A 14,932-nucleotide genomic window follows, 5' to 3' on the forward strand; every position below is an offset into this window, starting at 1 on the left:
TGCCTGTGGCTGGAACTTTTCTCGTGTTTCTAAGGAACTTTTCAAAGAGGCTCAGAAATGTGGCTGCGTGTGAGAGAGAGCGCCCCGCGGACCATGATGCCTTTGTGTAGCAGAGAGTGAGAGAGAGGGGCACTCAAAAACGGTAATCAATGGTGTCCTCTCAGCCCCGAATCGAAAACCTTAACTAACACACACACACACACACACACACACACACACACACGCTCACAAGAAAATGCACACGCAAACGGACGATGATGAGAATCACATTTCTGCCCATATACAGTGATGTGAGTCACAAGGCAGCATCTGTGTGTGTGTTCGTGTAATTACAGCCTGTGTAATCAGGCTAATGACAGTCATGCGACTATACAGACGCCAACAAGGATGAATGACAAGGAGAAGGATAGAAAAAATCAATGCATAAAAGCAGAGTTTTTGAGAGGAAAGGTACAAATGGAGAATACTTAAAAGGACGGGGGGAAAAAATCAGTGAGGAATGGTGGGATGATGGACCCAGAGGCGGGGAGGGTGGAGAACAAGAGAGAAGTGTTTTTGTCTTTGATGCAGGGGAGAAAAATCCAATCAGCTTTGTGTAATTCAATCTGGGATGGAAAGAAGCACCCCTTTGACTGTGTGTGTGTGTGTGTGTGTGTGTGTGTGTGCGCGTAGAGGGCGTGATGTGTATTATTATTATGCTATACCCACACACAGAAGAGGTAAACAAATTGCTGCCGTGGGGGCATCCCGAGCAGCTGACCTTGCTACGCTCTCTTGGCTCTATCCCATTGGTCAACTGACTTTGGCGAAGGTGCAGCCAGTCTCAAGCCTCAGAGCAGTTTCCAGCCAATGACTGCAGGCCAAGTGACTGTCAGTGCGGCCAGATAGCTGATTGATTCTTCGCGTATCATAACAGCCCTTGATATCGAACACTAATTACGTAGGTCGTGAGATCTGGCAACGGAGTGAACTCTACATAAGGCGAGAGCAGCATATGGTCTCTGTCTTCATGGGCCGCACAGAGTAGATGCTTGTAACCTAATAAGAGATTTATCATGAGTTACTGATTAACTAACGAATCACTGTCAGAAGACTTCAACCACTCATGAGTCAACATGAGAAACAAGTAAAGGAAACGAGACATGTGTCCTGTTTTTTTTTTTTCTTTCACTGAATGGTTCTTTTGTTGTCTCAGCTGATGTTTAAATGGTATTCAATATTTTGCATCATCTGATGAATTCATTCATAATTCAATATGATTATTGTAATTAACAGATCAGGGATTATATTTATGTCCTTTTTAGAAAAAATGAGAAGACACTGAATCAGTCACTTAAGGCATCTTTTTTAGTCTGTTGGTCAGACAGTACAAGATATTTAAAGATGTTATCTTGGACTCTGGGAACTTTTTTTAGTATTTTCTGACATTTTACTGTCTGTGAGTGCACAATTCATCCAAAAACAATCAAAAGGTTAAATTAATAACAAAATAATTTGTAAAAATAATATAGATATTACACGTTCTTATTCATGTACCATTTCATAGCACTAACAGTCCCATAAAGTTCAACACAGTGTTAGTGTTTCCAAGGCAGAACAGTGGTTCATTTGGGAACAGATTAAAAAAAATATGGTTAATTTATCCTTTATGCACTTTTTTCCCCTTTTCTTGAAAAACACGAGCTCGTTTTCTATTTTCAGGCTTCTCAAAATGTTCGCATGAAATAGTCTGAGCAAGAAAAAACACTCTTTGATTGTACTGCTCGCTGCTCAGGTATGCAACCTGTAACAAGGGCTCACATTTCATTTCAAGAATAGTTCAGCATTTTGGGGAAATACACGTATTTGCTTTCTTGGCAAACAACAGCCTGGCACAGTAGCTATGTACTGCGTCTCAAAGTCTTGTCATCACAGTGAGGTTGCCAGGTTTGGTAACTGCCCCGCCTGTTAAGAGACAAAACCAAAACCTGTATAAACCAACCATATCTGACAACCCACACTACAACAGGAGATGCAGCACAGACGAGCTGTGTGGATCCAACATATAAACCACAGACCACACAATATCAGTTTTATGTACAGGCTAAACAAGATAAATGGTGTTTATAAAACAGCTTGATGGTGATATTGAGGATTAAGGGGTAAAATATAGTATAGCACAGTTTTCATTATTGTTCTGGTAGAAGTTCCCTGTTGCCACTCAGACAGTGTTATCTTCCTTTAGCCTTTATTAAATCACCTCAGCTCTAAAATAAATATAATAACAAGCTCTTCATGGGAGCATATTAGTTCTTTTCTTTAGCGGTACTGTTAAAGATAGCTTCATCCCTCTGAAGGCAACATTACTCACTGACTAATTAATTAAAAGGTGGATTTAAGTAACTAATGGCTCGAGAATGATTGTCTAACACATAGATTAGCTTCTGAGTGTTTGGTATAATAATCAGTAATCATTAATTCCCCGGTACCGTTGGTTCAGTTTAATTAAAGTGTGACTCAGTGTAAACCAGTGGAAATGTGTTACTCAAGGACAGGGAAATATATGGGTTATGATAGCATCTTGCTCTTGCAGCCCTCCTCTCTCTTCGGACTTGGTGTAATCCTGTCCAGGTTGTTCTCCCCATTCAATCCGTCTCAGCTGTTCTAAGCTCTTTACAGGCCTGCGTTAACCACCAATCTCTCTCTCTCTCTCTTTACCGCTACAAGGACACCAATCCACCCCATCCGTCTCCCTTTCATTCTCTTTTTTTCTTCCTTGTCAGCTCTACTGCTCACTTCCTCATTTCGCTCCACCTAAAGCTTCTTATATCTTTTTACCACTTACATATTAACAAATTCTATCCTCTATCTCACCCTTCCTCTTCGTGTCTGCTGCATTTTCTTCTTCTCTCCAATCTGCTGCCCCCCCCCCCACCCCCACAGCATCCTTTCATATCACTTTTGTCTGTGATTGCCTCTGACCTCATTCCCCTTTCATTCCCTTCAAATCTCCTCTCCCTCCATCTCCACACAATATCTAATCACTTTCAAATCTGTTTCCACACCTTGCTGCTTTGTTAAAATTTTCTGGGAGAGTTCAACCATCAACATTTCCCATGTGTTATCAGGTGTTATGATACGATTTATGCTCAGTAATAACTACACCAAATATTTATCGTCGCAATCAGGTTTGGGTTTTGAACCTCAGTAGCTGTTTAAGTATTTTTGTGCAAAACATGAAATGAGGTGAAAGAAAGGGCGAATGACGCGCCACAAAGGTCCCCGACGAGAACTGAACTGGGACCTTGTAATCATGGTGCAGTGTGCGTCTCTTGACCACCAAGCCACCATGAAACCTGAACCTCAATAATTTGTTTGGTACAGATTGCGCCAAGCATAACAGCAGAGAGGGACAACTGCATGGGCTTCACAATAAAAAACAATGGACAATGGGATAAATAATCCTAATATAGCAGAAATTTAATTTGCTGACAGTGGAACAAAACAAGTAATCTGAACCTTGTTAGTTTGGACACAGACATTTTTCTCTATTGTCTGATATTTTATAAACCAAACTGTTGATCAACCATTTTATCAATAATGAAAATAATCGTTGGTTGCAGCCGCATGTCTTTTTTATTCATTGTTCTTGTACAACTGTTGGTATTAAGACAACACTGACATTGGAGAACTTTGGCATTTATTGTTAATTAAAAAAAGGGTTTTGGAGAAAATATGTGTCTCTCAAAATGAGGTACGTTTTGATATTGGTGCCAAATCCCAGGTGTCGATTCTGCACTAGCATCACAAGATGTGACACAACCCTACTCACCAACAGTGACACTAGGTAATCAGCAACTATTTTGATATTCAATTAAGTAGTAAAAGTAATTTCAAGCAAAGATTTTCTAGTTCTGACATCACTGTAAACTGAGGATCTTTTTTAATTGTTTTAAGTGATGAATTGCTTGCTAATCAATTATAAAAATAACTGTTAGTTTCAGTCATTAAGTAAACTATAACCCAGTTAAATATGAACGCAATTTATACTGGTGGTGAATGAGCTAATTCTAAAGTTTCAAAAAAGGATTTAACTTCAAAGCGAAGTGCCTATCCTCCATCAGTGCCTCCTCCTCCTCCTCCTCCTCCTCCTCTTGCTGATGTGTCTAATGTTTCAGTGTTGTGTGACCTGTCAATCTGTCATGTGTATCTGCCTCAGTCATATCATGTCATGTCATACAGATACCCCACTCAGTCCAACAAGGGAAACAATTATCACATCACACACACACACACACACACACAAACACATGGCTAAATAAACAACACACTCGAGAAGACACACACAAACACACACACGCACTCAGTGTCAATCAGTCTTTCAGACCTGGGTCTCTGCTGGCTAAGATTAGGGCTAATCCACAACTGTTGGGATGAAAGATTAAGAATGAATCACCTGCTGCTGCAAAAGTGTGTGTGTGTATTTGTTTGAGTGTGTGTGAATGCGCGTGGAGGTGTTTATAGAAAGGCCCTATGGGAAAGAAGTCTCCTGCAACCACCAAGCAATATTACAGAATCTCTACCCTCCCAGTCACACACACACACAGACACACACAGACACAGACACACACACACACACACAGAGCTCATTAGCTTCAGTGGCTCATTCAAACTGCAAACTTCTTTGAAAGAGCCCTTTAAAGCAGCAGGGTTCAAAGGTTTACATCAGAGGGTCCACACAAAAAAAAAAAAACACACACACACACACACACACACACACACACACACACACACACACAGAGTGGGTGTCAGTGTCTGCATTTAATTGGATCGATGTTCTTCCCTCATGGCTTGCCAATAATTGAGGGGACGTGAATAACATGTGGGAAAGCCTTTTGTTTTTAAGTTCCTGTTTATTAAGACAGACAGAGGAAACGAGGAGCTCGAGGACTGGGAGGAGGAAGAGAGCTGGTGGGTGGATGGTGTAGAGATGGATGGATGGATGGGGAGAGGAAAAACGTTGCAGCAATGAGCTCCTGACCTCGTTCACTCCTCTGTCGGGACGTTGGGCTAAATAATTCAAACGCACACATACACAGTCACATGCCTCTCGCACAGTATTTCTCCCTCTTGTTCACACAGGCAGCCTCCCTTTGCTCCTTCATCACCTTCTTTGCCTCTCTTTCACATGTAAACATGCACAAGTAAAAACACACCTATATAAACCCCCCCCGCCTTCCTTTTCTGCACCACTCAGGAAGTTCCCTCCTGATTTGAAGCTTGAAGGCCGGATCTATAAATACCCATTTCCTGTGTCCATACTATCACCCCACGACCAATTAAGCACAAAAACACACTCACATCAGTAAACAAACAAGCAGAGCTCTGTCACAAGGCAAATTTTAATGAAACTGTGATGAAATATTACTGTCAGAAACCCCTTAATGTTAAAAAATAAACACTAAGCATAATTCTCTGTCTGCCTTGATGAAAAACATGCATCAGAAACAGATATCTGCGAATTCAAACTGACAAAATCTCTTTGTTATCAAACAGACTGTGACACTGACATTTCCTCAACATGTAAAAGTTTGCCAAATTGGATGACAACACATATTTAAATACTCATATGCATGCAGGCATCTACCTTCCCTCCTGCAGGGCCTTAAAGACGTTCCCCCGGGAGGATGCACTCTCTAACTTCCACTGCGTCTTCATTTACGAGCACTCTCTACCACTATTAAAGCTAAACAAACTTACCGGGCTTTGAGTGGCCATAGTGGCCATTTTCAAAGATGGGCTCCCAGAGGAACAGTGATAGCACTTCCAGTCAGAGCAAGTCAAAAATGTCTTGCCTAATGACATGCAGACAATGAAACAGGTTCTTTGCACAGAGCAATGAAAGCAGAAGAGATTTGGTGTCATTAGAGGCAGCCGAGAGCCAAACCTATAATTCTGCTCCAAGGTTTGGTCGTTTGTTTTTTACTATATAATAGAAAAAGAACACAGTTAATCAGATATACTATATTATTATATGGCCAAATCAGTACCTTGTCAAGTGTCCATGGATGAATGTTTAGTCTATAAAATGTGAAAAAAAAAAAAAACAGATATCACAAGTTCCCTGACCCCAAAGTAACATTTTCACTTTCCAACAGTCCCAAACCCAAAGCAATTCAATTTACCAAGATATAAGTCACAGGCTGGAAGCAGAGAGTGTTGGGCTCTTTTTTAAAGGATTTTTTGGCTGTTTTATGGTTTTATTAGTAAATCGACAATAGAGTGACCGAGGGGGGCCGAGACGGGAAATGACACGTCCTCCCCCAGAATCGAATGTTTGGCATTGTTTCTAAATAAATGACTTCAACAATTAATCAAAGGGCTGCAACTAAGGGTCATTTATGTAATTCATCTAACATTTATTTTTTGATTAATTCTTTTTTGAAAACCAGCATATATATTCCCATTTTACAAGCAAGGACCAGATAGTTAACAACTAAACATTCATTTTCTGTCAATCGAATTATTGATTAGTTGACTAAAAGTTGCAACTCTAAAACAATTAGAAATCAAGATCCATAGCACTTTGAAACACACTGAAATGAAATGCTATGGATGAAATCATTACAGGTCCTGAGCTCATACGCTAACGGATCCATTCAGGATGAGGGAGCAAACTCCATCTTCTGCTGATGAAGACCATGCAACACAGTTGAGAGTTCCAGAAAAACCCAACCAAACTAACCGAAATTTAACGTCCATATAAGTTCAACTCCGTAATTGTTGAATAAGACTTCGACTGCAATGTCCAAAATTTCAGGTGACATAAGTTAGTGAATCTAAAGTTGCTGACAAAATTACCATAAGACAAACAAATGGGCCAACAGATGGAGGGAGAGATGGGGGGGAGTCGAGTGCTGGAGGTCAGACGGAGGCCAGCCTCACAGAGACGGTACTCAGGGTCCAGTCGGGAGTGTGAAGCCCGGCCTTATCACATCCTCAGCCCGCTCTTATCAGCTGCCTGCCAGGAAATACACATTCCAGCAGTCCCATTGGACCACGCTGGGTTTCAGCTCTGCATGACCCCGCCCATCCGGCCCCTTGTTAACCCAATTACCCCATGGTTATGGAAATGTGTGAGGAAAGAGAGCAGCGCTAAAGGGATACAAATATACTCATGAATGATATGAGTGGAAAATGATAAGCAGCCTTAATATGCTGGTGGAAAAGCATCTGTGATTCTCACTGTCACACACACACACACACACACACACACACACACACACACACACACACACACACACACACACACACACACAAACGTTTGTTAGTGGGAAGGAGGCGCCCTGTTTCTGGGGTTTTTATTTATAGCGAAAGCTCTAACACACAGAGATCCCAGAATGCTTTGTGGTTTTGGGAGACGGCACTGCGTTTATGCTCTCTAATTTAGAATCCTGTAATAGCACAAACCCACACATACACACACACAAACACACACACGAGCTACTGTAAAAGGTGAAACATAACTGCCGTCTCTCCCCATCTCTATTTTTTAATTTATTGTAGCAGAACAGATGGAAAAGAGGAGGACAAAGGAGGGAGGAGGAAGAGGAGACTAAAGAAGAGAAAAGAAAAGGAAAAAAAGAAAAGGGTGGAGTCAGAAAATACAGAATGAGACATGAAAAGCTGTGAATGAAAGAAGCAACAGAGGTGACGAGGAAAAAAAAAACGAGACGAAAACAGAATGAAAGGGAGAAAAGAGGGAGGTGAGGGAGGAGAGAGGGGCAATAAAGCTGTGACAGCAGCAGCCATGGTGGTTGTCATAGCGACGGCCGTGGAGAGCAGGTAGAGCAAGGTCTCCTGGGAATGAGCAGTGCATGCCTCCCTCCCCCACCCCCACTCTCTCTCTCTCTCTCTCTACATCCCTCCATCCTGGCTCCATCTCCCATCGTTCTGGCCTTGCTCCATCCCCTCGCTGTCATCCCCATCATCCAGCCCTCATTTCCCCCGTCTCCATCTCCGTGTCCCAATATCCCCATCTTCTTCCTTTCTCTTCCTCCATCGCTCTTCCCCTCGCCTCCCACTCTTTTTTTTTTCCCCACTCCTGATCCCTTTCCTTCCCTCAGTTTCTGGACTCCTTCTTTATTCATCCCCTTTTGATCTCTCGGTGCTCGATCTGTTGCCATTTTGTCACACTCTCACGCCTTTCTGCTGCTATCTAGCATCCCCATCTCACCATTACCCTAACTCTTTTTCCATCCTTACCTCTCTGCATTTTATTTCCTCCCCTCTTTCTCATTATCTTGTGGTCTGCACAACTCCCTTTTTTCCATTCCTCCCCTTTCCTCCTCCCTCCTGTCTCTATATTCATCTAACTCCCCTCTCCAGAGAATATGTATGTGAGTGTGTCTGCGCCGTGCTGCCCAATTACTGCAAGGGAAAATCTGTGTGTGTGTGTGTGTGTGTGTTTAGTATCTACACGACCTGTGTTTCTAGCCTGTTTTGACCTACCTAAAAACACCTCCAGCATTCTACGTCTCCCTCTGACTCACTGAATAAACAAAACTACTGCACACCACCATATCTATTCACCAGCACTGTAAGTGTGTGTGCGAATGCAGTGTGCAAGAGATATTCAGGAGTTTTATGTTAATGTGCATCGGTGCATATATGTGGGCAAGCGTGTCTGCACTTGTGTGTGTTGCTGGTCACGGTGAGAGTAGTTTCCAGCTTGACGAGTTGAGGCTATAATACGTGGGACGACTTCAACACATTCCGCAGGGAAAGTTTAGTGTTGCACAATGTTGTGAAGCCGGATGACTAGAGAAATCAGGTACTTTCTAAAACGGTGATTGGCAGTGAGCCACAGGGAGTCACGCAGCTGATAAAAGTACCACACCTCAGCATGAGTATGGGTAACGAGCCGAGCACAAAACAAAAGTAAACTCAAGTGTTTCATAATAACAGCATTTAGCTATTTCAAACAGGCAGGACAGAGCAACAAAATAGAAATGGAAAGTGAAATTACATCAGAACTTTAGTTAAGAAAAGAGAGGAAATACAAGTAAGTCTATAAATAGGTCTGGAGGAGTTTTTTATTATTATTACTTCAGCTGATTTGGATGACTAAATTCTGGTGTTTTTCCCCCTTGGAAGTGGCTATGCATTTAGCTACAGCTAATCCAAATCATCACAACAAAGCTGGCATGACCAATAGTCAAAATGGACACAATTAAGAGAATAAGAGTCACCTTGATATAAATACCAGAATATACACTTAATAGTGAAAGTGATGAACTATTATAAAGTTTTGGGGAAAAGAAAGCAGATGCTCCATCTCCTTTTAAGCTGAGCTCTGAAAACTTTGAGACTTTGAGACTTTTGAGTTAGCAATTCAGATACTTTATTGTGTTATTTTTAATGGGTAACAAGTAAAATTTGAATTTGAATCTTAACATGGCAGCCAGAGGAGAGGGGCCAACACTGGAGTAATACACTCACCACATTTTGTCTTTGTTCAAAGATGAGCTGCAGCATTTTCAACCATCTGCGGACGAGCTGCATTAGCTGAGCCAGGAGTATAATCAAATGTAATCATCTAGTCATGAAGACACAAAAGCTTGGATTCATTTCTCAGCACTTTCAACTCAAACACTCATCTGGCTTGGCTTCATTTGCTACCATGAACTCACAGCAATTCAGCAGAAGCGGCAATGAGCATCCTCTAAACTTCTTTTGCCCTGAGTTTCCCTTCTCAGGCCACACACGTTTCTTCATATGAACGCTGCGGAGAAATCCAGAAAAGACTCACATTTGACGCCTACATTTTGTGTGACGCATGACATTAAGGTTCAAGGGGGAGAGCTGCAAAGTCCTTTCACCTCTCTTGGGGCCAATAATGAGGACCACTGTTTTATCCTCTTTTAAATTGAGTTTTCTATTCAGGGTTGAGCTTTTAGTTAGTTTTTAGTTAAACTCCAGTTTTAGCAGCGAATTCTGAGCTCCCATTGTTCTCTCAGCTCAGAAGGACGACACATTGAAGTAACAGGTTTTGTGAAAGCGGGTTTCTCAGTCCTCACCGGCTGTTATCACTTTAATAGTAAATGGAAAAATTCTTTTCCTATTAAGTTGAATAAAACTCTAAACTTTCTCCACGAGAAAGAAAAACTAATTTCAGTCAAATGCAGCACATCTGCCAAGCCAGTCCCTCCCATGTGATAAGAAATTGCTTTCAGATATGGGTGAGCAGCATATGTACACACACAAATAGCCAAAGGGAGGAGACAGGGAGGGGGGGGGGGCTGTTTTTCTCACTGAAGGCTGTCATTATTCTCTTTCTCTCTGTCCACGCTCACCTCCAGACGTTGGCCATCTGAATGTAGCTCCGGATATGAACCGTGATCCTTTTCATTTCCTCCATCCACTGGAAGGTGACCCCCGATACCCTCACCCACCCTTTCACACACACACCTGAAATACCTCCTCCACCCCAGGAGTGTTTCTACCTGCCAGCATGTGTGTGAGTGTGTGAAGGGACTTTGTCCTCCAGGAGAGTGAGAAAGGACCCACTTCCTGTGTCAAATTGCTCCTCACATTCCACACTCTCCCTCAATCCGCCTCGCTCGGGCTATTTTTTCCTCTGTCTTGCTCCTTCTCTCTTTCTTCGTCTCTCTATGGGGGGCTTTGTCTGCTGTTGGAGGCACAAAACACTGATTCATTCCATGAGTTAAACATGATCCTCAAGAACACAACGCTTTTTCCGCCCCACACACACACACACATACACACACAGATACACACACACACAATCACACACACTTCAAGGAGCAAGGGCTGGCGAGAACAAGTTTCTGGCAGTGGAGATTCACTATTTTTGAGCCCACACACAGACAGATGGACAGTCAGTGCTCTCATGAAGGCAGGCGGATGCACACTCACACACACACACACACACACACACACACACACACACACACACACACACACTGGCTATCCATGGGACATAACAGATGTCTGTGGGAAAATTGGTCTCCCTTGTAAAATATAGTCAGCCGGATATGATGTCACAACTTTGATAACAGGAAATACCCATTGAGACACAATACGAGGGATCACTCGCCACAAAACACGTACACACAGATCACTTGGTTTGAAGCCAAAAAGCATCTAAAGAAAGATCTTGTCAGCGAACTCATGTGACCGTGAGTCGCACGCATGTGTGTGTTCAAGGCCTGAGTTGCTGGTGAGTCTTACAATAATAAGACTGTTGACATTTGTGTGTGTTACCTATTTGAGCACCTGCATCCATCTGTGCGCTCCTGCACTCTTAACACAGTGTATATTTCAGTGTGTGTGTGTGTGTGTGTGTGTGTGTGTGTGTGTGTGTGTGTGTGTGTGTGTGTGTGTGTGTGTGTGTATATGTGTCACACCTGTCTCCATCTGTACACTTGAAGGCAGATTAGGTCAGGTGGAGGCCAAGGATCTTTGCCAAAGACCGCAACTGACTGACCCAGTAATAATCAGTGTGTCTGTCTGTGTACGTGTGTGTGTGTGTTGTGTTGTGTGTGTCTGCATGTGTAGCATTGTAAATCCCTGCCAAAACCAGTGCAGTACCACATCACTCCAAGATGTTGACAATACAAATATTGTGTCTAAGCAGGAAAAAGAAAGCAAAGCTGAAAACGGCAAGACAAGGCAATCAGCTGCCCCGGGGCCCCAGACCTCGAGGGGCCCGAAAAAAGCTTCAGGTTCACTGAATGTTGGTTGCTTTTTGTAGATTGATTATTTAAAAACATGCTAAAGAATCTGCATCTACAGCAAATATTTTAGGTATTTTGGTTGTGTCTTGCATTAAAATCTGGTTTAAAGAGCTTTACTGTTTAAGTTTGCACTGTGCTCACATGGTAATCCTAAATAAAGTTAAAGTGTCCGATGAAATGACCACAAACATAAATTAAAGCCCCCCTCTGTCCAAAAATGTGTTTTGTTTGTTGTGACTTTACTTGTAGGTTTGACCTTCACGGTGCTAGAAGGTTGAGTTTGTGTTGTGAAAAGTCCGGCTGTGCTCACCTTCAATCCGAGTTTAAGATGCGTGTGCAGGCTACGAGCAGGATTTTGTGACATCACAAGTACTTTGGAGGCCAGTCATGGTGCAAAATGCACAACTGGGATGTGGAAACTGGAAACTTCCAGCACATATGGTATTCACTCAGAATAGACTTCACAGTGAAACAGGAGACATGTTGTCTATGGTTGTTAAACTTTTGAAATGAGCAACATTCACATATTCATGGATTTTGAATTTTTCAACTAGATGTAATTTAATGAATGTTAACAATGTAGCCTAATTAAACTTTCTTGTGGAAAAATGTCATAAAACACCTGGAGTGGAGTAGGTTACTGGTTGCACTGGAATTAATGGGAAAATGGGGGAAACAGGGCACAACAGACACATTGCACAGAGGGCGGGAAATTTCCAAAATAAAGGAAATAAAACATTATGTGGTATTGTAAAGAATCACATAAAGTGACCACCCATCTCCTACATCACACATACTGTTATATAGCCTGTGCCATACTCTCCTCAAGTTACATTCAAATGTAGATCCGCATTTTGATCATTTCTGGTCCTTGCTTCCTTTTCTCTCAATGATTCAATGAGCCTCCCCCTCCTTTTCGTGCACCTCCTCCTCATGGGATAAATCTGGACTCATCGGTAGCGGAAGATGTGGGCGCGCTGGGGGGGGGGGGGGGGGGGGGGCGTGAAGCTCGGCGTGGATGATTCCGGAGAGGAGGTGTGTGTGTGGAGAGAGAGAGGGGTGTGTGGTGGTGGTGGTGGTGGTGGTGGTGGTGGTGGGGGGGGGGGGGGGGGGGGGGGGGTCGCACATTCCTAATCAGCTTCCCCTTCGCGATTCCCGATGACATCATTCCATCCAAACCTCCGCTCGCTCACCGCATCGCAGTTAACTTCCCGTTACCCCACCCACTTTTCACCACACACACACACACACACACACACACACACACACACACACACACACCAAACTCCTGACGTGGGGGGGTGAGGGGAGGGTGCCCCCGGACAATAAGTGTCGATATGTGGCAATTAAAGGTGCGCGTCCCTCACAGGTGGAGACGGGACATCCAACCTCCCCCCACAGCCCACAGCGCGACTCCCCGGTAATAAAGTCGTTAAACCCGCAGTATGACTGAAGCCCCCCCACCCCCCCCCACCCCACCCCTCTGCCCCCACCCCCGAATTAACGGCAGGATGTGAGCTGGTGACACAGACACAACACACCGAGGCCCCGCACAAAGACCCGCAATCAAGCTCAATTAGAGATGACTCGCTAATTACCGACACATACACACAGCTCCTGGCAGGGGGGGGGGCACAGGCCACAATGAACCCCGACACTGAGACACAAAGGCTGTGTGTGTCTGTGTGTGTGTGTGTGTGTGTGTAAAAGCGGGGGTGGGGGTGCACGGGAGTCACCAGCCCCCCTCACGGGAGTCACGGCCAATGAGGACCGATGAGCCTATGTAGGTCGACCGGAGGATTTCCTACCGATCCCCGGCCATCGCTGCCTCATTAAAACCGCACCGCACCGCACAAACACACGCACGCACGCACGCACGCACGCACGAAATGCCCCGTGCTTCCCGCGGCGTGCTCACGAGCTGCCCGGTTAACAAAGGATGTGAGGGAGGCTCGCGCTTACCGTGGCGGCGTGAGCGAGCAGCGCCGCGAGCCCCAGCAGCCAGGGCAGCTTCATGGTCCCGGTGCTCCGGCGCAGCCTCCCGGTGCCGCCGCTGCCTTCACGGGGTTCGGGGAGGTGGGTGGACTCTCGGTGTCTCGGTGGGTCGGTCCGACTTCACAGCGCGCCGCTCGCCTGCGTGACCATCCGTCCTTGTAGTCGGGCTGTTTAATCCACGGCTTCTCAAGCCGCCGCCGCCGCTCTCGGTCACCGGTAAAGCAGTGGGATTTCCGCCAGGCCTCCTCTCTGGTCTCTTTCTCCGAGTTTTTGTGCTGATAGATTTACTACCGGGAGACGCCAGACCTCGTCCCCCTCTCTCTCTCTCTCTCTCTCTCTCTCTCAGTGCACACACAAGCTCTCTCTACCCCCTCTCTCTCCACCCCCTCTCTCCGTTGAGGGCAGGATGTTCCGTATGGCGACGCTGCTTGGCCTGGGAGACTGGCAGGAGGAGGGGTGTGTGTGTGAGTGAATATATATGTGTGTGTGTCTGCTTAGAGAGAGAGAGGTAGGGGGATCTCCGCCAGCAAGGGAGAGGATGCCCCCTGCAGCTCGTTTAGGCACCCGCAGCCCCTTAGCAGCCCCTTAAACACACACACGGGCGGTTTGGCTGCCCGCCATTTTCACACACCTTCACCGACGGTCCTCCGCTGTGATTGGCTGAGTCACGGTCTAACCGTTCTGGAGATGAGCTCACACCTGTGCCTACGTCACAAGAATTAATATTTATACGCCGCTCGCTCCGTGGCCGCACTCGCGTCGCTTAGCAACCACAGGCTACAGTCGGGCCGTAACCGTTACTGCTCAATGACCATTGGACGGCTGAGCGAGATAAAACATACCTCAAATCAAAACTGAAATCTGATAACACTTTAAATTGGTCGGGACACGTCGGCTAATTCAACAACTAGCACGTTTTAAATTGAGCTTGAAAGTTAATTATTGACTTTGAGAACAGCAGCTGGGGGGGGAAAAAGTCTCAACTCAAGGTCCAGTCGTGGTCTACAGCAGTGGATGAAGCCTGCTGAGGTTTGTTTTCAAACTACTATCCTTTGAGAAAGACAGCCTAATGCTCGTTTTCATCTACAATTATTCAGCATAATAGTTAGCTAGGCATAAACCTGTATGACCAAAATGATCCAGGAATTAAAAAATATAGGCTATTTTTTACACCCCACTGTTGACTGTCGATTTTATCA

General features: G+C 44.5%; 1 protein-coding gene across 1 annotated transcript in view; it reads right to left on the reverse strand.

Annotated features, from left to right (window-relative positions):
• sdc3 (syndecan 3) overlaps positions 1-14,176 on the reverse strand; it is a 37,358-nt gene extending 23,182 nt beyond the window's left edge. The window contains exon 1 of the mRNA XM_071500244.1: positions 13,701-14,176. Coding sequence (XP_071356345.1) covers positions 13,701-13,754 — 54 coding nt within the window. The 5' untranslated portion in view covers positions 13,755-14,176. The remainder of the gene's footprint in view (positions 1-13,700) is intronic.
• Positions 14,177-14,932: the final 756 nt, after the last annotated feature.

This window comes from Trachinotus anak, unplaced genomic scaffold (assembly GCF_046630095.1).
Source record: "Trachinotus anak isolate AG129_WGS33_773 ecotype Australia unplaced genomic scaffold, CSIRO_AGI_Tana_v1 ptg000016l, whole genome shotgun sequence".
NCBI lineage: Eukaryota > Metazoa > Chordata > Actinopteri > Carangiformes > Carangidae > Trachinotus > Trachinotus anak.